Source organism: Hyaena hyaena, unplaced genomic scaffold (assembly GCF_003009895.1).
Source record: "Hyaena hyaena isolate Hyena2069 unplaced genomic scaffold, ASM300989v1 scaffold_60, whole genome shotgun sequence".
Lineage (NCBI taxonomy): Eukaryota > Metazoa > Chordata > Mammalia > Carnivora > Hyaenidae > Hyaena > Hyaena hyaena.
In genome coordinates, this window is record NW_024080692.1 from 1,223,603 (window position 1) to 1,247,964 (window position 24,362).

At 43.2% G+C, this 24,362-nt stretch overlaps 1 protein-coding gene across 2 annotated transcripts in view; it reads right to left on the reverse strand.

The window, feature by feature from the left end:
- The window catches only part of NEDD9 (neural precursor cell expressed, developmentally down-regulated 9), a 114,880-nt gene that overhangs the window by 21,528 nt on the left and 68,990 nt on the right, over nucleotides 1-24,362 (reverse strand). For both annotated transcript variants that reach the window (XM_039231837.1, XM_039231836.1), the window contains exon 2: nucleotides 5,489-5,935. In XM_039231837.1, the coding sequence (XP_039087768.1) occupies nucleotides 5,489-5,935 (447 nt within the window). The remainder of the gene's footprint in view (nucleotides 1-5,488; nucleotides 5,936-24,362) is intronic.

Genomic DNA, 24,362 nt, shown 5'->3' on the forward strand with positions numbered 1-24,362 from the left:
AAAGAGATGTTGGCTTTCTCTAAGGCACTTCTGGGGGGGAACTACCGTGTGGAGTCTGACATACGTCATAACAGATTGTAATGGGCTGGATGATAAAACTTGAACAGTGTGAGATAGTCCGATGGGTGATAAGATGAGAACCGCTTTTCAGTTTACTTAAAAGTCAGCTCAAATCAGATGCTTCATTTCTTGCTTCTGCCTTGGTCACTCATGCAGTGGCTGTTACCTGTGTGCTGACACTTTGCCATGAGTCAGCCTATAGCAGGAAATGCTATACCCGTAAATGATGTAGGTAAATGACGGCCCTGGCCCATGCCTGCCTTTACGAAGCTTATGATTTAGCTCAAAGCTGATCTTCAGAAGGATGCAAAACAGACCTAATTCCATCAGTTAGAATAAAAGTGACATGTCCGGAAAGTAATCAGAAGCACACATGGTTCTCCATGCAGATCAAGGCACAGAATGGACGAGCTCAGATGGCAGTTCTACTGATCTTTGAAGCAGAAAAATGAGGCTATTTTAGACCTTTGTGAACCTGAGGCTTTTAGACGGTTGGGGGCTCCACTTCCAGCCGAATAGTCCCTTATTAAGTAGAACTGCTGCTTTTTAAAAAAATGGAGAACATTAAAAAATATACACAATTTAACTTTTCAAATGACCAGACTGTGAGTAACTCATTTAATTCAAAGTTGCCTATGAGTTCTTGGCAGTCACGGGGCATATTTAGAAATCTTTGCAGAGTGAGAAGACTCTAACGTACTAATCATTTTCAAATAAAACAACCATGAGCTGTAAATGTAACAATTCATGAAGTTGACCTTATGTGGCTTCCTGCACATTTGCCTAAATGTGTATTAATTTACATTTTGCAGTGTTTGCATGTCATACTTGGGAGTCAATTTTTTTTTTTTTTAATTTGGGCTCTCAAACATTCTTGTAGGCATTCTGCCCATAATGCCTCATGGGTAAAACGGCACTGCACACAACCGCAGAATGAAAAAGGCCAGTGGAATTAAGAAAGGTGTCAGTGTATCTGGTTCCCAGATAACTTTAAGAGTTCTTTTCCACTCTGTGCAACATTCTTGTAGAACCAAGGGGAGAGCCACGCACTCAAAGGAACAGCATATGTGCTAACAGTAAAGTACGTGCGTATTTGGTGTACAGTCAGAAACACAAACAGGGCTGAGGCCATTCAAAACAAACTCTGAGAAAGGAAAGACAAACAAGGAAGAGGAATTGATTTTTTAAGCCGCCTGCTGTATTAAGCACTGAGCCAGATCCTTTCTGTAGACTGTTCTATCGAATTCTCACAACCACTCTGTGAGGTAGTTGTGATTGTTCCCATTTTACAGATGGAGAAACGAAAGCCTGGGGAAGTTGAGTAACTTGCCAAGGGATTGACAGAGATGAAGAAGAGAGCCAGGGGTCAGCCTGACCCCAAAGACTGTGCTCTTTGCACAGCACTTCGGTGATGTTTCATAAAAGCGTGGGGATTATATGATTATCCTTCTTTTCTAACCGCTGATGTAATAAGTGATGCATGTCACCTAATGTGGTTGGGACGGGTAGAGGTTTCTTGGGTGGGCAGAGGTCACAGTTTGCCAAAGAGCAAAGTTGAAGTGATAGGAGGCAGACGTTTTTCTTTTTTCTTTTTCCCTCTCAAGTGATTCATTAGTGGATAAAACTCCTGAAGCCCATATTCTATAGCAACATCAAGGGAATCCTTAACTATGGAAAGTCCCGCATCACAATCAGATTGGAACACAGCCAGTCTCCCTCATGGCCACTTCACAGTGTGTCTCCAAATGCAGTTCTAGATTCCCTCCCTCAGAACCAACCAAGGAGCTCACCCCGCAGCAGATTCCCAGGCCCTAGGAATAGAATCTGTGGTGAGGAAGGTCTGGAAATCTGCACTTCAGCTCACCTTCCCTACCTTTCCTGATGATTCCATATTCCCTAAAAATTTTAAACCTCCCATTACTGGTTTAGAACAAGATCCACTGCCTCCTCTTTTCCTTCTTTAAGGACCATAGCTTAATCTACCAGAAATGTGTAGTTCTGGGCTCACCACCCTTTAACAGATGCGCAAGTAAAGAGAAAACTGGGTATAGGGCTATTCAGCAAGTCAGCTACAAGAACTCAAAACAAAACAAAGACAAAACAAAAAACAAAACCCCAAAAGCCTTTGTGATTCCTGCTGTACTAGGATTAACTCCTGGGGCCTTGGCTTACGTTGGTACTGTGATTCTCACCCGCTGATAAGATTCCTACACAGAGGAAGATGTTGACAGAAGTTTTTCAAGCAGTTTTTACCTAGAAGGTTAAAATTACCTTTTAGCAGCCAAACATCTCCACTAGGAAGGAAGATGGAAGGGCGGAAGTTTGGAAGGACAGAAGGATGGAAAGATGGAAGGAGGAAGGAAGGAAGGAAGGAAGGAAGGAAGGAAGGAAGGAAGGAAGGAAGGGTAGGAAGGGAGAGAGAGAAACATCAGGAGCAAGAGCAAGCAAGAGAGAGAAGGAAGGGGGAGGGGGGAGAGAGGAAAGGAAGGAAGTGAAGAAGAGGAAAGGAAGGAAGAGGTTCTTCCTCCTCATGCCCATGGGGGTTCAAGCCAATGGCCCAGTGGACAGGATGGAGGCAGGCAGCCTGGGGAACCTGAAGCACTAAGATGACTTTCATGGTGACGCCAGAATATTCTGCAGAACACCTGGTGTTTGGCAGGGAGGGGCCGGGACCATTCCCCCCTGCCCTTTCCATCTGCGCCGCCATGTTCCCACCTCAGACCCCCACTGCTAGAAGCTTAGCACTGAAGTCATTAGCTCCTCCTCAGTTCTGGTAAGGTCTCCTCCCCCTCCCCCAGCGGTCTGGTTGCGCCCCCTATATGAGCTGGCAGAGGTCCAGTTCAGAAGTTGGCTTCCTTCTACAGGAATCACCTACCTCTTGCTAAACATAAAATATTCACTGGTTTTAGAATTAAACAACCAAACAAAACACTGAGCTCAAGCGCACACCCCAGCATCAATCCAGGGGCAGGTGTGGTCAAAGTCTCTCCCCTTTAAAAGGATGGAGGGTCAGGGAGCAGGTCCGCAGTGCCGTTACAGCGAATAAAATGGGAAGAAATCTGAAGTACTTTTCAGACTTGGAACTAAAAAAGGTTGAATCTAAAAAGGAAAACATGTCACCTTCCTGCCAAAATAAACTGTGATGAAAGTTTAGAGCCCACCACCTTTCAGCCAAGCATTTCCTGTTCTGGCCTCTCCTGTCCACCTCACACTAGCTCAGATGAGGCAGAGCTATTTTTAGGATGCAAACAACCAGGACTCAGAATGAGAGGCGTTATTTATTTATAGTTACACCTTTCAACTGTTCTTTTTTCCCTCTGGAGATAGAGGCTTGGTTTGGCTTTCCCTTTGAATCTAAAGTTCCTGGGGTAGGAAGGGTTTTCAAAGGCCATGGTGGAATCGCTATGCCTCCAGACAGTGGTCACTGTCCTGGGCAAAACAAGTGCCCACTTCTCGAGGAATTCCTCCTAATATACATGCACTCGGCTTACGCAACACATGTGCTCTTCAGGAGTGGTTTGGTTTTTTTTTTTTAGTTTTTAAAATATTTATTCATATTTTGAGAGGGAGAGAGAGACAGGGCACGACTGGGCAAGGGGCAGAGAGAGAGGGAGACAGTGAATCTGAAGCAGGCTCCAGGGTCTGAGCTGTCAGCAAAGCCCGACGCAGGGCTCAAACTCATGAAATGTGAGCCCAGATACTTAACCGGCTGAGCCACCCAGGCACCCCTCTTGAGTAGTGTTTTGTAATACATTCCTTTTGTATAAATGGTGATTTGGAAATGCATTCTTGGCTTTGTTATTTATGGAATCCAACAGTGATTCTTCCCCCTTTTTTATCCAACAGAGAATTCCATTATCATGCAAATAGGCATTCCATAATATACATGGGTTTTAAAATTCAGCCTTCGTATTAGATTTTGTTGAGGCAGGGTACATGTATTTGTAGTATGTGTTCTTGGAGCCAGCAAGCTCCTTCTGCTCTCTAACTGCATCTTCCCTTATTTCTTATTCCATTAAATCAGTCCAGACCTCAAAGGACCCATTGTAGACCCTTGGAATTTGCCAGTAAAAGAAAGAGAGAAGTCTCTCTTATACTGTTTACATAAGCATGGTCTTGGTATTGAGTATTATTACCCCCATAGTTTACCAACATTATTTTCTTTCCCATGTGTATTTCCACTTAACATTACAGTGTTTTTTGTTTGTTGGTTTGGTTTTTGTTTTTTAATTTGGACTCTACAATAGAAGCATCATGAAGGCTAAGTTCACTTTTTAATTCATCACTGTATCACAAGCATCAAAAATATACTAAATGAAGACAGCATGCGACTCTTGATCTCAGGGTAGTGAGTTTGAGCCCCACGTTGGATATAGAGATTACTTAAAAAAGTAAAATCTTTAAAAAATATATATATATATAGGGGCACCTGGGTGGCTCAGTCGGTTAAGTATCCAACTTCGGCCCAGGTCATGATCTCACCGTTTGTGAGTTCGAGCCCTGCGTCAGGCTCTGTGCTGACAGATAGCTCAGAGCCTGGAGCCTCCTTCAGATTCTGTCTCCCTCTCTCTCTCTAACCCTCCCCTGCTCACGCTGTCTCTCTCTCTCTCTCAGAAATAAATAAAACATTAAAAATATATATATATATACATATATATATACTAAATGCTTAAAATTAATTCAGTTAACAAATTTCTATTTATGTTAAATTGTTGTGGCATTTGGAATTATATAGAGTACTGAAGAGGTCCATCCTTTTTTTTTTTTAATATGATGCTTTCCTAAAAATTCTAGCTTTCCTGTTTTCACCCACTGGCGCAGGCATTATTATAGGAATTACTTGAAGGACAAGAGGTTGACTTCTTTCAAAATTCACTAGTGTCTCTGTGTTTTAAATGGGTCAAACTTGAAGCTAACAACTCTATGCAACAAGTAGGTTGGTATGATCTACTTCTAGCTTCTTTGCTCCCTTTACTTCTGGTGGGTTCTTTGTGCAGCCTAGCCAACAGGGTCATGATTCAGCTTTTGGTGAAAGGACAGTCCTTTCTGCATCATTGTACTGTACAAAACTCGGTGTCTTGTACCACTCAAGGAAGAAACAGAAAAGACTGGAAACAATTTGAGTACAGAGGTTAAGTCTAAAAGCAGATCTATCAGAAAGACAGAGAGAAACAACTTAATAATCCATTATGATCTGGAATGACACATGAGCTTATCATGACGCGGGAACAAAGTTTTGCTGTCCAACGAATGGAAAAAATGGTGCAAAGCTAATGTCCGAGGTCAGGTATTTAGGTACACGTACTCTTTGAAGATATATTTACGTCTTGGCAGTTTCAAGTTCTTGTTTTGGGAACATTTCAATGGCCCTGAGTGCAGCAGAAACATAAATAAGTGGGACAAAGAATCCAGTCAGTCGCTCACTCACCTTTTTACTTAAGTGGGGGCCATTAGCCCCCCCAGTGCTTCTCTGCACTGATGGTGGCACCTGATACAGGTCCTGTTCCTGGGTTCCATGGCTAGTGGGGACTTGGTAGATTCCCTGATGTTGATAGGAAGGTGGCACTTGGTAGATGGTGTCTCGAGGGGCGCCGTGGGGGTTTGGCGCTTGATAGAGCTTCTGTTGGCCAAAGGTCTGGTGCATTAGTCCAGAAGTAGGCTGGTCCTGGCTGGAGGGGGTCTCCTGAATGGGGCCAATCAGAAGTTTCACCCGGTTGCCTGGGACAATACCTTGTCGACCATGTAACGAGCAGAGCCACCACCCTTCCAATCCTCCCGTGTTCTGCTCTATGACAGTCAGGATATCTCCCTTGCGAAAGGCCAGTTCCTCAGCACACTCCGGGACATTGTCGTATAAGGCCCTTGCCATGAGATTCTAGAAGAAGAAAACAGAGGGACATCATGTTAGAATTCTAGCTCAGTCCTGTTCACGCCTAAAGCCCACGCTCTTCTGGAGAGGCACACTTCCTGGAAAGGAGAGAAGAAAGAACGTGAACAATATAGCCTGTAAGGAGAAAAACAGATGGTGCAGACAAAAGACAGATACATACGTAGTGTGTCTGCCACCAATGACATCAGACTGCCTCCTCAGAAAAGCCCAGAACACCACAAGAGTTCTTTCCTCTAGCGGTAGCTGCCGTGCCAAGGAATTATGGGCAGCACTGTTAAAGAGTTCACTATACAAAACATTTTTCTTCCTTTCTTAAAGCCGGCTTAAAGAATAAAATATTTCCAAGATATTCAGATGTGCTACAGCAGACATTTCTCAAAAATTTTTTCCATTTATTGGAGGCAGAAAGAGTCAAAGAAAATCCCAAATTAAAAGAAGTACAAATGGCATTTATATTTGGTGTGAAAATGGAAACAAAAGTACAGTTATATATGCCTTGGCAGGGCTTAAAAATTCTTATTCTCAGTTGATCAAGAAAGCCCTTGGATACAGGAGAATCTACAAGCAAGCATTTCCACACACTCCCACACATCCCCCCACCCGTGGAAATCGAGCATGGTGTGACCGTAGTCTCCATCTCTATATATGAAGACAGGGAGCAATGAAGAATTTACCACATGTAGGTGGATGCCACCTCTTTTGTTTTGGTCTTTTATGTATACCTTTCCCAAAGGCCTCTCCTCACCTTGCCACTTTCCCCCCTACTTCTTGAATCTCGCCATTCACAACAGAAACGCTGTGCCTTCCCCTTTCATGGGCCCAAAACACTCTCTCCCTTTGTAAGAAGGCCTGTCTGGCACATTCAGTACTAAGCAGACAGCCAAAGTAGGCATTCAGCAGAGAGCGGGCAGGCAGTACGTGCTGACATTCTTGGAAGCCTTTCAAAGGCTCCGAAGATTTCATTTCTTGGCGTTAGTAATGTTTTGCAGTATGATGGCAGCCATTGCCACATGCCTGCTCCTTCCCAGCACACAGAGGAATTGGGATGCTATAAATTCATCACAAGTATTTGGAAAACTAAAAGTGGTCTCTCTAGTGCTTCCCTAAGGTGTCTGAATGCACTTGAATCACTGCAGTGATCAGTTGTGGGAGGAGGGACTGCCTGTTGGGTGGATCGTATTTGGGACTTTACATATTCGTGGAATTTTTGGCAGTTGTTGTTTGGATTTGTGCCCCCTGTTTGCTTCTCTAGAAACATGGACTTGATCTTCCAGCCTCGTGCTTTTCATTCCTTTGGAACTGACATACATTAATCATCTCCCCTGGTACTATGCCCCAGAACCACAGGCTTGTGCTGTGTGCTGGTCCTCCTCACTGGGGGGCTGGGGGGTTGCATTATATAAGGCAGCTTCCCTCTGGTCAGTACCTGGGAAGGGGTCCTACTCTTGCTGTTAATCCTCTTAGTGCAACTATTTAACCTAAGAAAAGGAGATCAAGCCATACCCAGGAAGCCTGATGATGCTTTTTAAGAATAAGGTTGAAGGGGTGCCTGGGTGGCTCAGTTGGTTGAGCGTCTGACTTCAGCTCAGGTCATGATCTCGTGGTTGGTGAGTTTGAGCCCCACATTGGGCTTGCTGCAGTCAGCACAGAGCTTCTGTCTCCCTCTCTCTCTGGCCCTCCCTCCCCCTCAAAAATAAATAAGCATTAAAAAAAAGAATAAGGTTGAAGTTCTTGTTTTTGGATCAGTTTTGACATCCAAGAAGTCTGTGATGTGGACAGGTGAGCAGTTGGGGAAGCTCAAGGGCAACTGAGGGGTTTGTGTTCTAGGTGAATGTTTTACTTAGTATTTATATGCTAGGAAACTTTGGATCTTTTTCTAACAATTAGAAGTCCACGTACATAAAGATAAAATCATGCAGCATTTTCTCCTGGCTTGAGGACCCATTTAAAGATGTGTCATGATCCCCAAATCTCTATTTCTCTTCTTCCATCTTTTGGGTGTTCCATAACTTAGAAGCAAAGTCATAAAGTTATGGATGACAAGACTCTGGTCCTTTGTACCAAAATAATCTGAAGAAAATCACTCTACCAGCGTTGTATGGTGATTACTGGGTAGGGAGAGAGCCGAGCACTCTCGTCTCTGTCCCTTGCTCTGGGGCCCATGCAATGATTGGGGATGGATGGTACAAAAGCCTCAAGGTGAAATCAGAAGTGATAGAGTTAGGACCAGTTCTGTGGGAGCTTAGGGTAGATAGCTGTACGATTCTAGCAGCTACAAAGAAGGGAAAGAAGGGAAACAGAAAACTGTCTCTACTGCATTCTGTAGAAAGGCAAAGCACTACTGACCTAATCAGCATAAATAAGCTCAAGGCATGTGGAGCTGGGTCACTGCCATGGGACTCCATGAAACACTGAAGTGGAGCACTGGACCATGCTTGATTAGAAGCAGATAGAAATCTCTGTGTGAGAGTCGTTCTGGATGTTCTTTGTCTCCTATCCCAGTGACTTTCCCACCACCTGGTAAGCAGCATGCTAATGTTTCAGATGTGCTTTCAAGAAGAGTTTCTCTGGGGAAACTTTCAGAGACTGTTGTCTTTGTTAAAGGAGACACCATGGGTGAGTTCACCTGACTGGTTGTCCATGATTCCCCAGCAGGCCTCCTGCTGCCCACACAGATGAGGATTTAGGAAGAAGGCTTGGCATGACCATCGGTGGCATGCACCCCAGTGCTAGCCTGACATTTCACACACATATATCTCAGCCTTGGCTGAACGAGAGTGAGTTACTTAATCTCTATACAAGCTATAGAGAATCAGCATCTACAACCATCACTCTCCCATACAGAAGGTTACATACGATGACCTGAACCCAACATCCCTATTTTATATATAAAGAAACCGGTCTGGGGAGGCCAGTTTATCATTTGCTCAAAGCCACAATATTGGTGTCAGAGGTGGGAAAGAAGCTATGGTCTCTTGGCTCAGTTGTCTCTCCAGAACACTCTAAGCAACTTTAGCTCAACTACACAGTGTCCTAACTGGGCTCAATTTCATTGTATAGTGAGCTCTGACGATGACAATTCTTGTCATGTCTATAGAATAAATAGATTATTTCCCTCTGTGCCCTAACATCGTCATCTGTAAAATGAGACTAAGTGTAACCCTACCGACCTCACCAGTTTGCTATGAAGATTAAATGAGTTAATCCAAGTTAAATGCCTTAACAATGCTGGAGACTTAGGAAGCCATTATGACAACTTATTTAATTTGCTGGATGGCACTTTGGTCTTGGACTCTCTCCCCACTTGGCCCCCTGTCAGTTCTCCATCAAGGGTTGAGTCCTGCTCTAATTATGCTATTAGAGATATTTATACATAGCTGATATTTCTCTTGTTCACAGTTATATGTATCAGGAGAACTGTATCTTGCAGTATTTCTCTGAATTAATAATGAGTTGTGGACCCTGCAACCTCTTGTGGAGCAATTGCCTGAAAATAGCAATAATGAAGCTATTGGTTGCCCTCGAGACGAGACAAAATGTTATTATTATTACTACTACTACTCTGATTATCATTACTGAATGAACTATGGTTACATCTCTTTAGTTTCCAACAGAGTACAATCCATCAGAGAGTAGGGGGGAAATGGATGAGGAGCTTGGCTTTTGGAAATACTTGGGGTTTTGGGAGCAAGAGTTCATTCAAGAAGATAACAGCAAAAATAACGTCAGCTGGAACACAAGCCATCTCATGCAAAAGTCCACAGAGTTGATGGCAGATCAAGAGTTAATTCCTCTGGCTAGGAGAAGGTGGACGGTCCTCCACCTTCAGTGTGGGAGGTGTGATTCCTTAAGGCCACAAAGTCAGAAGAGTGATTATCTGACTATCTTAGAAAAACCCAGAAGGAGCAGTTTGTCTACAGAAGATCTCCTCTTTCTCCCACCCGCCCCAGGATATTTATCTCTCAGGCAGGAAAGGTCAACACAGAAACAAATCCAGGAGAGATAAGAGAGCTATGTCATTCTATAGCCCCTTGGATGGTTAGCCTCCGGAGGGTAGCAGTTAGAAATGCAGCTAGCGCTTGGCAAAGTGCCAGAACAGTTGGGGCACCGAAGTTGAAAGCCAGGGGAACTTCAAAAGATTACACTCCGGCTCCTTAACCTTACAAATGAGAGAAACAAGGCTTGAGAAGTTAATGATTTGCCAAGCCACCTGGCAAGAAGGTCATAGATCTGAGACAAGAATTTGGGCCTCTTGTCTCCAGCTCCAGAATTGGGACAGTACTTAACAAAGCCAAAGGAGCGTGCTACCAAAACTGTGGTTCTCATTAGGATTAGAAATCAGCATTTAGAGTTACAAATCCTATTTGAGGGAACCCTAATCATAGCAGCCTCTAGCACTGACCCCTACCCCAATCTTTCTTGAAACTCTCTTATGGCTTCCATGATTTCATGATTTCCATGAATTTCACTTCCTGGTTTCTTCCCTACTCTTGTTCTCATGACCACTCATCTTCTTCTTCACAGACTACTCATGTTGCAAAGGGATCCCCCCCACTTTGCTCTTTGCTCTTCTTTACATGCTCACTCTCTACAGAAAATCTCATCCAGACCAATGTCATCTGAACACACAGATGACAGATCCATAGCTCTGGCCTAGATATTTCTTCTGCACTCAAAATTTCCATATTTCCAACTGGCTAATGGGTATCTTCACCTCTAACTCAACAAGTGCAAAAATCCCTTTATCCTGCTTCCTCTCTCTTAGTTAACAGCACATACACAGCTGCCCAAGATAGGAAGGAGCCTCAGAGGTTTGCTGAGTCTCTTCACAATCTGGAACCCAGTCAGCTTGGACCCTGCCTTCCAGCTCACTGCCTCTCCTAGTTCAAGACCTTCAACAGCCTTCTATTGAGAGTATGACATCTGCTTCTAAATTGGCTTTCCTGCATTTACCCTATTCCTCCTCAAAATCCATCCTCCACCTCCCCAGAAGAGTTATCTTCGAAACCTATCTGATTGTTTCCTTTCCAGTTCTCTGTAATAGTATTTCTTTTTATTTAAAAAAAATTTTTTATGTCTTTATTTTATTTTGAGAGACAGAGACAGAGAGTGAGCGGGGGAGGGGCAGAGAGAGAGGGAGACACAGAATCTGAAGCAGGCTTCAGGCTCTGAGCAGTCAGCACAGAGCCCGACACAGGGCTTGAACCCACGGACTGTGAGATCATGACCTTAGCGAAAGTCGGATGCCCGACCGACGGAGCCACCCAGGCTCCCCCGTAATAGTATTTCTTATAGTATGACTTGTATTATTCCATTCAAGATTGTGAACTCCTTAAGTTCAGAAGGGCTATCCTATTTTTGTGTGTATGTGCATTTCCAGAACTTTAGCCCAGTATCCGAAGCAAAATGCACATTATTAAATATTCGCTAACCTAAAATGGGCTCTGGACAGAGTGTGAAATTGTTTTCTAGAGGAGTGAGCAAGATATTTGGTTAAAATTTTATAAGGACATGGGAAGATGAACTAACGGAGCCTGAAAGATAAATGGCATGTCCAGACGTCACAGCCAGAGAATGTAGGAGATGGCAAGCAGGAAAGTGCCTGCCCCTCCCTATTAAACAGGATAATGACGTAGATGGAGCGCTTGAATCTAGTGTCCACAACTACTGAGCAAACAGGAAAGCCAGGAGGAGCTGACCATTAAATGATTAAATACAATCATCTCTGGAAGAGCTTTTCTCTTCCTCCAGTGCAGCCGCCTCCATCTATCTGGCAGCAGATGACTGAGCACCATTCATATTTTGCCAGAACGTTTGGGTTCTGTTGTTCCTGGTTCCCAAACTATGCCTGAGGAATGGGAATAAAATACTGTGCAACTAGCGAGTCACCGGGCACAGAGAGCTCTAGGTCATATGACAGCTTCTACACCACCCCCCACTCTTCCCTGCCTTTTTTTTTTCCCCACTGCTATCAAAATGTCAAGAAAGCTTATTACTCCTACTACCAGGGAAACGATCTGCTATTCCAATTACAGAGAGGTGTGACTTATAATTTCCATGACCATTCATGCTGTTCTTTGAAGAGAAATGCGACACAATGGCTGATGTGTCACCCCACTAGGACTGATAGCATCATCAATGGCCCAACTTCCTCTTATTATTTTTACTTCATTCTATATTTATCATGTAGGAGCTCCTGCCAAGACCTTGGGGCTGCCACATGCTCAACAACATGACTTTCCTGTGCCCAAATTCCCAAGCTTTAGCCCAGGACTCTGGTAAGGTGCGTGTATGCTCATGCGCGTGCTCAAGCGCGCGCGCGCACACACACACACACACACACACACACCAGATCTCTAGAAACACAGTAAAGAAGGAAATGGCCACTGTCAAGGAAATCAGTCCTAAAGGAAGTAGCTAAGGAATGAGCATCATCAAGGTCAGTTTCAGGACACTGGGGGAGAGAAAGGAAGGCTCATGTGCTTTTGTGCCTGCCGACAAAAATCAGCTGAGGGTAATCAAACCACTTCAGCTTTCCCCCATCGTCCCCTTTAGGATATAGGGAAATGTGGAATTTCCTCAAAGCAGGTAATAGCAAACATGGATATCTATCTACAAGTGTCTGGATTTCAATTATTGGAATACTTGGCTTACACCTGGGTTTGTTTGGTTTTTTTTTCCATTGGATGATCTGGACTGTTGAATGTTTTGAGTTGAATTCTCTGGAGGCTGTTAACTAGCAGACATAAGACTTTCAAGTTGAGGAGTTAGAAGATAGAATACCTATTACTTTTGGGGTTTATTTCTCAGCCATATGTGTTGACTACAGTCTGACATGGTGTTCATTGTGGGATCTGAACTAGCCACGGAAAGGCAGCAGCAGAACTTCCCTGGTCACACCTCTGGTACTTGGTGTGGGGTGACCAACACATGCCACAAAGATTCCTATGGCACCAAGACCACATTTCTTCCAGTGATTTTCACTTTCTGGAAAGTGCTCCTAAACCCCTATGGTGGTCACAAAGCTTACATGAGTATCTTGGACTTTCTGAATATTCACGTCATTTATGCTACCCCAAGTCCTCACATTTTCTTATATTTTCTAGCCTTGTGAACTTTACCCATAGCATTCCCTTTTGAGCATTTCTGAATGGAAGATGTTTTAAGAAATCTGACATTAGATACTTATCTCCCAAAGGTACTCCTTGATATATAGCAGCCCTGACAGGCACTTTGGGGCTGCACCCTGTGCGTGGTCACCCCAGAGCCCCAAATTTGGGAATCTTAACATCTTTTCCATTATTGGCCTTTCCCTGTTGATGAGGCATCATTTAGAACCCACATTATTTTGGTGGTTCACATGCCAGAGGGATACCAATTGACAGTTGGTGAGAAGATGTGAAGTTCTTTGCCAATTTATATTTGGATCTCAGAAAGAATTTTCCATCTGACCAGATTCGGTCACATCATACGGACAGCATAGCCATGAGATTAAATCAGTGTTTCTTCAAATGCTGATTTCTCTTCTCTCCCTGAACTAGAATGAATGCTACCTATTTTCCCTTGAAATAGCCCAACAAAAGCCTGGAGCAAATCCTTTGTTTCATCCAAGAAAAATTACAAATGGGTCGGTAGGGAGGCATGCGTGTGTGTGTGTGTGTGTGTGTGTGTGTGTGTGTGTGCATGTGCACGTGCGTGACTTCACAGTCCACTTCTATTATTTCTTGGCCAGCTGTGGAGGATGAATTTGAATCCTGACAGTTATTTGAGAAAAGTGGTGAGAAGGGAGCATTCCCTCACAAGTCTGATGATCATAAATAATACATATATCTTCAGGAGCTTGATTTTCCATCCTCTGTGGTCTTTGAGATTTTTTTAAAGTAACTCCAGAGGGTCTTAAGGAAGGTAGAAAGACACCTACATTTCTATGTGTTAGAACCCTACCTGACCAGAACAATCAGACTAGAATTTCAGACTAAGAAAGGATTCTAGAGATCATTCTAACCCAATCTTGTTTTACAGTCCGGGGGCGGGAGGGGGTTCACCTCTGATATTAGCAGCAGTGCCAGAATTAGCATCTGGTTCCCCTCTTAATCTAGGATTTTTTCCACTGGACCAGGATCCTGAGATCCTGAGAACCTTCTCCATGTTAGAATTTAGTAGTGTTGCTATTAAGCCTTGGAATTTATAAGCGTTTGTCCCAGGTTGCCTGGTTTTGATAGATTTAAGTACAGAATATTGGCAAAGGATCAAAAACATGGGGCAGGCACAAACTCTTTTCAGGGTTCTGTCCCTAGATAAATCTGACAGGCGCCGTATAATGATGAAGGCCTGACACCCACTCACCCAAAAGATAGGTTTTATTAACAATAAAACAACCATCTGGATTTCAGCCAACATTACAGTGTTGGCACCAAATCACATCTATCTGCCTGTCTAGACAAATCCCTTCAACATCCAGGTACTTGGGGGAAGTGAAATGAGAATTAAGTTATAGAGGAGTAGGAGACGCCAGTCCACTATATTACGGTTTATTTCCCAAAACAGTATCATTTCTCAAAAGCCAAAACACAAAACCTATAACATCTAATAAATTATTTGAAAGAAGGGAGAGATACTACTATTTTTTTTACATTCCCATGTATCTTCCTGCACCAAGTATCCAGCTCTCAGGGTGTGAAGTAATATCTAAACCCACCAATTACAAATATGTACACACGCTAGCAGCTCTGGTCTGTCTCCCAGCTAGAACCCAGTTGACATACCTCAGATGCCCCCCTCAAATCTTTTAGACATCACCTCACATAGGTCGGCTGCCTGAGTGCTATTATCCCACTTCACGTGTGAGGTCCTCAAAGAGTGTAATGGATCAGTATAGGGGTGCCTGGGTGGCTCAGTCAGTTAAGTGTCTGACTTTGGCTCAGGTCATGATCTCACGGTTCGTGAGTTTCACGAGTCCCGCGTCGGGCTCTGTGCTGATGGCTCAGAGCCTGGTGCCTGCTTCAAATTCTGTGTCTCCTCCTCTCTCTGTCCCTCTCCTGCTCATGTTCTCTCTCTCTCTCTCTAAAAAATGAATAAATATTTTTTAAAAATGGGTCAGTATACTTGGCTGAAAGGGTATCTACAACCATATGCTGTCAGCATTGCACCTGCAGAGAGGTCTCCAGAAAAAACCTTCAGATGCTGTAGCCTCTCAGCTAGAAAAGAGAGGAAAGATTACAGGAGCAAATGGAACAGAAGAAAACCTCTAAATGAAATTACTCAGTGGCTAGGTATATAGACAAGCACGTACATGTACATATTATATACCAGTTTATTACAATAGAAAGCTTTCTTCAAGGTTAGTGCTAAATGCATGTTTATTATTATATATGTCAACATGAAATTATACATATCCGTTATATACACATGTGCGCGGGCACACACACACACACACACACACACACACACATACAGCAGAGGAAGCCTTCAGAGAACTAAGGTTGTCTTAGAGACAGTCTGATGGCTTTATATGTGGCCCAAGTGAGACCCCGTGCTTCTTAGTATTTGATGGTATTCGCATGAACAGACTGGGGCTACGTATTTAAGAGGAAGCTTCCTTTTGCTTAGGACCTGTTATGGGAAGTTCTACCCCAGTCCTGGTAAAATTATGGCCAAGAGTTCTACGATTGTCTTTTGTGCTTCTGTCACATAAAACCAGTAGGGCAATTATTTTTAAGCAGAAAGAAGTAGGGGAGATTAGACCCGTGATTCCTAACTAGGGGGATTTGGGGATCTGGCAATGTTTGGAGATATTTTTGGTTGTCACAATGTGTGTGTGTTGCTGGTAACCAGCGAGTAGAGGCCAGATGCCATTAGACATCCTGCAATGCAGAGGCCAGTCTCCCACAACAAAAAAATGATCGAGCTCTAAAAGTCAGCAGTACTGAATGGAGAGCCCTGGAAAGAGGAATGGACGCTCACTGAATTAACAGAATCTAGTCTCAGTCCTCATACTGTAAGATCAATGTAAGATCAGTGGCAAGGAAATCACACCTTTTGTCCCTCTGTCACCCCGCCTGCAAAATGGGGATAATGAACATGTTCTTGATATTATGAGAAGTCATATATACCAAGCACTCTGCTTTCTTCAGAAGAAAGGTTCTCTCTCTAAAATCAAAGCACAGTTATTATTACTGCATTATTATGAGCTCATGAAATTGTGTCTTAAGAATCATAGTCCTCCCTCTTGGAAAAAAAAAATTCCTCCGGGAAAAGAAAACAAACCAGAAATGATCTCATCGTGATTACACCTGCCACACCAAAAAACAGACATAGTTCAGAGAAACTAAATTCTTTCCCTGCAGCAATGAAATAAGCCACGTCTGTAATTAAGATCTTAATAAGGGAGGCAGGAGACTTGATGCAGACGCTGCAGGCTATGAGGCGCAGAGGTACCCTGCCAGGTTTAAAGCAAGAACAATTGAAACACAACACCCCTCACTGCTTTACTCTCCCAGGTGTTCTCAGTACAAGTCCATATTTCAAAAAGGGTTTTTCCTTCATTTCTAGAGATGCCAATTTTTGCAAGGAAAAAGAAAAGGACCAGCTAATTGTTGATAAGTAAATATTATTTATGACTCTATGTGCAAAAACGTGTTTGAATTCACTTTAAAAAGAAAGCACCTCTTAGACAATTCCCTGTCTAAAGGCTGACATAAGGGAAAAGGAATAATGCCTTCAACAGTTGATTGATCTCCGGAGCAGCTCATGTTGACTGTCTAGAGTGACCATGTGTTCCTGAACTTTCTAAGACAGTCCCAGTTTCAAATATCTTTCCCATTGTCACACCATATGTCCCACTGTTGGGTATGTGAAACATGGATGCATATCCACAGAAATTATGTATATTTTAAACTAAAAATTAAAGATAGGCAGGCAAGTATGTTTCTTGCTAATGGGTCTGCCTGGGTTGACTCTAGGATTTGGGAGGGAAAAAAAGGTAGCTACCGATAAGAGGCTTTGATTGAGTCAACGGGCATGTCCTCTTGATAAGACGATCTTCGTAAGGAAATGAGATATATTTCAAGCCCATCTGGGCCTCTGTGGGATTGTCTAGAAGTCTGGCTTCCCAGCGAGTAGTGTTAAGAGAAAGAATCTTGCTGGGCTGACTGTATTCGTATTGCTCCTTCCCCTAACCCCCATTTATTTATTTATTTTTAAATGTTTTATTTATTTTTGAAAGAGAGAGAGAGAGAGAGACAGCATGAGCAGGGAAGGGGCAGAGAGAGAGGGAGATACAGAATCCAAAGACAGCTGTCAGCACAGAGCCCAATTCGGGGCTCAAACCCATGAACCGTGAGATCATGACCTGAGCCGAAGTCAGACGCTTAACCGACTGAGCCACCCAGGTGCCTCACCTCCCCATTTAGAGTTATGCTCAACACACTTAGCTCTGAGTGCAGAAGGCTGGGGAACCAGAGAATAGCATGTAAGTTCTATCCCAGATAGAACATTTGAGGAAAAAGAGGACTGCAAAATTTTGCTATGGCAATGCTGTTGTCATAGTAATGCAACACTGCTGGTCCACTAACCCATTTCTTGCCAAACTCGGACTCATACCACAAACAAGTCACCAAAAAACAAACAAAAAAGCATCGACAGTTTACTGACCTGTCCTGATAGACACTAAAGACTCTGAACTCCAAGAAGCCTGGAGTGTTTAGAAGTCTCCTACACTGGCTTCCCAGTGTGCTGGTCTTGCTCGTTATGGTTATTGGGGTGGGGGGGTTTGAATTCCAGCTCATTCTTTTGGTAGAGCGCAGGGCCGGGTGACAGAGAAGCCGAGATGAGTCCTGAGTTAGCCACATCCCCTGTGGGAGCGAGGTGCTAAGTTAAGAATAACGAACTGACTACCACAAATCAATGAGATTAAGGCTAAATCATATGAGCGTAAGGTTTCCACATAACAAAAAAAAAATCAGAAAAATATTAAAGGCGCATCATTCTGTCTAAATACATATTGCTTTAATAAATAGAAAGATCTGGTTTAAATCTTAACTTTACATGTTTTTTGGTTGCTGCAACTCTCTGTCTAGCTTCACAAATAATCCCCCTCTAAACACACACACACACACACACACACACACACACACGCACTCGAATAAAGAAAGGAATTAAACTTAAATTCAGAAGATCCTATCAAACATTTTTGTGCAATGCTTGCGTTTTTACGTATTCACGGTTGCTCAGTCCTTATTTCTGGTAAGCATAGGCATCAACATGCCACTAAGAAACATTTCTGGTAATGTAACTATTACCTTGACATGTTAGAAATATCAGGAGGAATTTGCATTTGCAACATATGTACCATGATTTATGAAGAGATAAGACACCTCCAAAGCAAGGCTGAGTCCTTGGAATAAGGGTCCTCAACTGCCTATTTAAACACCACTTAGCACCATTAATGGTTAGGGAGGAGGTTGAGGGGAAAGAACTAGCTCTTTTATAAGAATAAACTGGTATTTAGTGGTCCATGACAGGGCCCAGTCAGATGTATTTGAATACATGTTACTGGCCATGTTAATATCTCCACGGTCAGCTGCCCCGGCCCCACTTCAGGTATGCAGAGTAACTGTCACACACAGTCACAATGCGTGCCTGTTTTCTGGAGTGCCTGTTCCATCTCCCTCAGAGTATATGTCTCGACTCACCTGAATCTCATTGTCTAGTAAAATTACCTTCTAAAAGAGTCACTCTTCCCAGTGGATGGTAGACAACGTTCACCACCAAGGCCATTTATCTTAAAAGGAAGATTCTTTAGAAAGATAGTCTTGCAGCCGGGCCATAACGTTCCCCAGGCGTGCCTCGTCCTCATTAACCAGTAAGAATGACTGCGGGGAGATGACTGGAATGCTCTAAGTAAATGGAGGAGATGCCATTGATGGAGTATGAACAGGGTTTTTTGTGGGGGGTGGAGGGGAGTCCCCTTCCGTGCCCATATTCTTTACAATCATCCATCACCTAGGAGACAGGCTATTCTCCTGTACTTTTAAGTTGGAAATAAATACAGCACTCCTTCGCAATGGCCCTTCTTGTTTATCTTGGCAAGGAGGCTTGGTAATGAAGTCTATATGTTACTGCAGAGTAATGCCAGGGGCTCAGTGGTTGGCATTTCAAACCAATTTGTTTACGTTTCTTTCTAACCCTAAAAGGATCCAAAAATAGATCACCAAGGCCTCTTACTTTACATCTATGTCACACGTGGCAGCAGTGGGATGAGGGATGTAGTTTCGCCTGAACTTCTGTATTCCCCCAATCACCTCTTTCACATTTTACCGTCGATTTTGTATGCTGATGACTTTTTCTCATCCTGTCATATTTTTGGTATGAATAAGCAATTTTCAGAGAAAGCTCTCAAAATTTTATCTACATAATGTTTCTATATCTATATGTTATATATGTCCTATAATGCATATTATAATAGCTGCCATTTTTAAGTGCCTATGGGCTAAAAACTAATGATTTTCATATACCATATCCTTACCACTATCTGGTAAGATTTGTATTATTACTCCCATTTTATAAACGAGGAAACAGAGGCCTAAAGTAGCAAAAAGTGAGATTTGCAGCAAAATCCAGGTTCTTTCTACTAGGCCATACAGTATTAAGACTCTCTCTCTTTCTTTTAATGTTTATTTATTTTTGAGAGAGCACAAGCAGGGGAGGGGCAGAGACAGGGGGACAGAAGATCCAAAGCAGTCTCTGCGCTCACAGCAGTGAGCTTGACATAGGGCTTGAACTCATAATCTCATGACCTGAACCAAAGTCCCATGCTCAACTGACTGAGCCACCCAAGTGCCCTACATTAAGACTCTTTTTAATGGCTCTTTGTATTAATATTTTATGTCATTCAACATTCAATTCAGTGTTTCTTGAGTGTTGACCAAGGGCAAGCTCCTGTGATCTCAGGAATATCAAATCTTATTAATAACAACGAAGATACCAAGTCATTAATTAATGTGTGTGAGTAGGCACGGAAGTATGCTGGTAAATTCTTGTGTCTGGCATCTGTATTTCCACATTATCCCTCCAGGCCCATGGAGCACTAAACAATGCTCAACCACCTTTACCTAGTAACTGGGGTTTTGACCTAATCTTGTCACCAAGTCTTGAGTCCACACTATCCTTTCAACATCCATTGATGCAAAGAGAGCTTCGGCTGACTAGCCTTCTGTACTTACTACATGCCAAGAGCCAGGCTGAGTACTTTACATCCATGTATTATCCTGCGTAGGCCTTAGAACAATAGTATCAGACAGTTACTATCCCTATTTTACAGATAAGAAAGCCAAGGCTCAGAGAGGTTAATTCACCAGAGGCTATAGAGCACTAAGTCACAAGAAACAGAAATGCCTTTCTCCAGAGCCCACATTCTATCTTGTATCTACCACAAGAACATATAAGATCAAGGCTGTGCCCCCTCCAGGCTGTAACAGATCCTAGATCCACTTTTAATTCAAGGACTTGTCTAACCATCCACCTCTACCCACAAATAAAGGGTGGGTCTCTCATTTTCAGTGGGGCTTACCTGAAACCAGACAGCCCCGGTGGGCCATCTATAGGAGTTACAGCTATCGTTTAGATAGTGATTTGATTCAAAGGCGGTTAATAAGTAAGGAAGCGCTAACAGAACAGGGCAGAGGTGGACAACATAAAGCCTGTTGTAGGGATTATAGGACAATCAAGGAGACGAAGGTGTGGGCTTTTGATGGTTTTATAGAGTGGATGGACGAGGAGACCTGACTTGCGGGAAGTGACCGACTAACCGAGTCGGGTAGGCACAAAGAGACAGGGGCAAATGAATGGGAGCAGCAAGAGACCCAGATTTCCCACGGCAGAGTAGAAAGACAGGAGAGAGCTAGGGGGTAGAGGGTGTGCTTTAAGAGCGTCGTGTCTACGTGGGGTGGGGAGGCGAGCCATACCCAAGTCTGGTAATTTGGAGTGGCAAAGAGACTGCTTGAATGAGAAAATGAGAGCAGATGAGGTCATAAGGGCACAAAAGGGGGAGGGAATTTGTAAAGGGGAAAACGTCGAGAGGAAGTTTTTTTCAGAAATCTGGTGGGGCCAGTGGGGGCAGCAGACAGGAAGCCACTGGTGAACTCTGAGAAAAGGGCTGACGTATATTACAGTAAGGGAAGGATGCTAAAGGAATCCTTGGCATGCCCCACGCTGTGCTCAATTTGGTATCATCAGAACACCTCCAGATACCCAAAGACTTTCATCTCCGTGCAGGTCAGCCATTCAGCTCCCACAGTGGGTTTGCTCAATAAACACATACATCCATAGACAGTTAAGTCAGTATTTTTGAGAATATCTTTTGGTGTGTTTAAATTCGTAGATCTCACACAAGATTTGAAGAGGAGGGTGAGGCAGGGTGGCTCAGTCAGTTGAGTGTCTGACTCCTGATTTTGGCTCAGGTCCCCATCCCCAGGTCACGGGATCAAGCTCCGTGTCAGGCACTGCACGGAGTGTGAAGCCTGCTTAAGATTTTCTCCCTCTGCCCCTCTCCCAGCCTCTCTCTTAAAAAAAAAGAAAAAAAAAAAGCACGAGGGACAGGAGTCTCCAGTTTGGATTGAACACAGCAAATCATGTACAAGAGAACAAATAATCTAAAACCAACATGTCAAAGCAAGGGAAGACTGGGTAATTATACAACTCACAAATGACCGCGTTGATTAAACTGAAGTCCCTTGGTCATTTCTTCTCAAGCTAGCTTGTGAAAATAAAAGTATTTTCAAAGTCCCCTCAAAAGCTTTTAATAGGACACACTTTGCCTGCATCCAGCCAGAGCACGGGGATCTGAATTTCAGAATGTAGGTTTCTTATTTGTATCATAGGGTCTATCTATTCCTTTATCTTCACTCAGAACGTTTAAGAAAGAATTTGTTGTCGACCATGCTTCGATGAAAAAAAGAATCTGTCGACTGGTCGACTAGATACATCATTTAGAATTTTCGTATAGGCGCACAGGGTTCAGAAATTTGGCAAAGCCACAAAAGCTGCTCAGCTATTAGAGATCAGACAGGCCGTGCCTGCTGAGCTCTGACCAGGCCTGGGCCTGCACACAGTGGGCGGGGTCTCCGGCTTCTGCTCAAACACAGCTGTGCACAGTGGATCCTTCTATCACCCTCCTGGCAGACAGCAGCAACAATCTGCTTCCAGACCCCTGGGAAGGGGAGCCTTCACTGGGCAAGCCACGGCCATTGAGGCACAGCTCCCTCCCCCCACCCCCCCGCCCAATTCAGGACATGTTTTGTATATTCGGAAGAGCGTGTGGAAAACTCTTAATAAGTGAAGGGCCTGTAATTTACTATCACAGAACCCCAGACTGAATGAAGCCTTTTTGGAGAAACGGAACATTAAGTGCAGCCTTCTGATGAACAACAACAACAACAAAACATAAAATGAAATAAAGCTAGACCAGTGTGCTAACCAGAAAGTTTGTAAGGCATACACCCTACGCTTCTCAAGATTATTATAAATGCATAGATGGCTGACCTGGAGCTATGTGTCCAAGTGCAAAATGAGTGGAGGTTTGCTTGTCCTCTGGGTAGGATTCCTGAAGTAGCCAAACCAGATAATCTGGTTAAAAAAAATTTTTATAGTGGCTGAATTATAAATCTCTCCAGTTAACAGAAGTCTGTGTTACATTTATAGTGTGTAGAGCGGCGCAGTTTAAAAGATCATTCCTGACTCCAGGACTTTACAGTCTAATAATTATCTGGTTTTACTACCTAAATGGCTCAAATTAAACAAATAACTGCCAAACGTGCATTTCACTTTGCTTTGTAGAGTTACTATCTAAACAACAACAACCACAACAAAAGAGTCTACCCTGCAGGAATACTTGAAATAAAATTATTTTAAACTTCCCCGGGGACAAAAACACCAGTCACACAGAGCATTTTAGCGAGATCACAGATGATTCTTTCTTTAATAGTGACTTAAAGTCACAAGTTCTAGAGCCTGATCCTTTGGGTTAATTAACAGCTCCACCACTGTTTGGCTGTGTGGCTTTGGATAAATTACTTAGCCTCTCTGTGCCACAATTACCACATTTGAAAATGAGTATATAATAAAACCCACCTTATAGAGTTTTTGGAAGAGTTAAGTATGACAATCTTGTATTATCGTGGTAATTCTGAATATTAGTTACCATAATAATTAATTTATTTACCATTTGCTTCATTTCCTCTACTTAAAATGACCAAATGGTCTCCTGAAGGAAAGCTGTGCATTATTAACTGGAGAGAACACAGGCTTTCTAAGAAAGGGACAGTAGGTTGCTTCAGCTACTGCTTTATTTTAGAGTCACCACAAGGTGTCAATCTGGCATTTGGTCAGTAAGAGAAGTCAGTATTTTTTCTGGTCAAGGTGTCCATGAGCTAATAAAGACCCTATAATTACGTCACCAGGCAGGGTGTTCAACACCGGTGAGACCCGGCAGAACAGGAGGGTGAGGGTTTTTCTGTGAATGCCAACCGCAACTTACTGCATCCGTTGCCATGCTTTCTTTCCATTAGAGTAAAACCAAAACACAATGAGGTCACTGAATATAAGTGACTTTGGACTTTGTCACTTCTGTCACTTTCTAGATCGCAGCACTCAATATTGATTTCAGCCATTTATACTTTCCAATAATAAATGTAGGAACATGTTTGCTCTTTTTCCCCCCCTACAAACTGGCTATTATGAAACTAAAGGCATTCAGTAATGGGGGGGGGGGTTGGCAAAGAATTACCACAGGCTCAGTAACCACTATTTTAAAGAAGGGACTGTGGAAATACAGGGTGAGCCACTTCAAGAATGGGAATTTCCCCGCCAGGTAGAAGGATTTGTTTCTGGCTGTATCCTATAGTCAAATGTATTAGTAATCACTAGGATTTTTCATGCCTCTGATCTTTCCTATTGAGGCAGATAATGGAAGGCTAACAGTATAGTGAAAACGGATACCTTGTCTTCACACAGTTGTAACCTTTCCAAGGAGAACTAGAAGTCATGCATTATAATGAAGACTTTCAGCATTTAGATTTAGAGCTTTTGAACAAGATTTATAGCTTTTGAATAAAAGATTTATCCCCGAGGTTAGCCAGTGCCTATTAGCGAGAACTGAGTATTTACAACCTCACATTAAAAAAGGATGGGCCAGGGGCGCCTGGGTGGGGCTTAGTCGGTTAAGCGTCCAACTTTCGCTTAGGTCATGATCTCGCGGTTCGTGGGTTCGAGCCCCGCGTCGGGCTCTGTGCTGACTGCCAGCTCAGAGCCTGGAGCCTGTTTCAGTCTGTGACTCCCTGTCTCTCTGACCCTCCCCTGCTCACGCTGTCTCTCTCTCTCCTAGAAATAAATTAAAAAAAAAAAAAAACATTAAAAA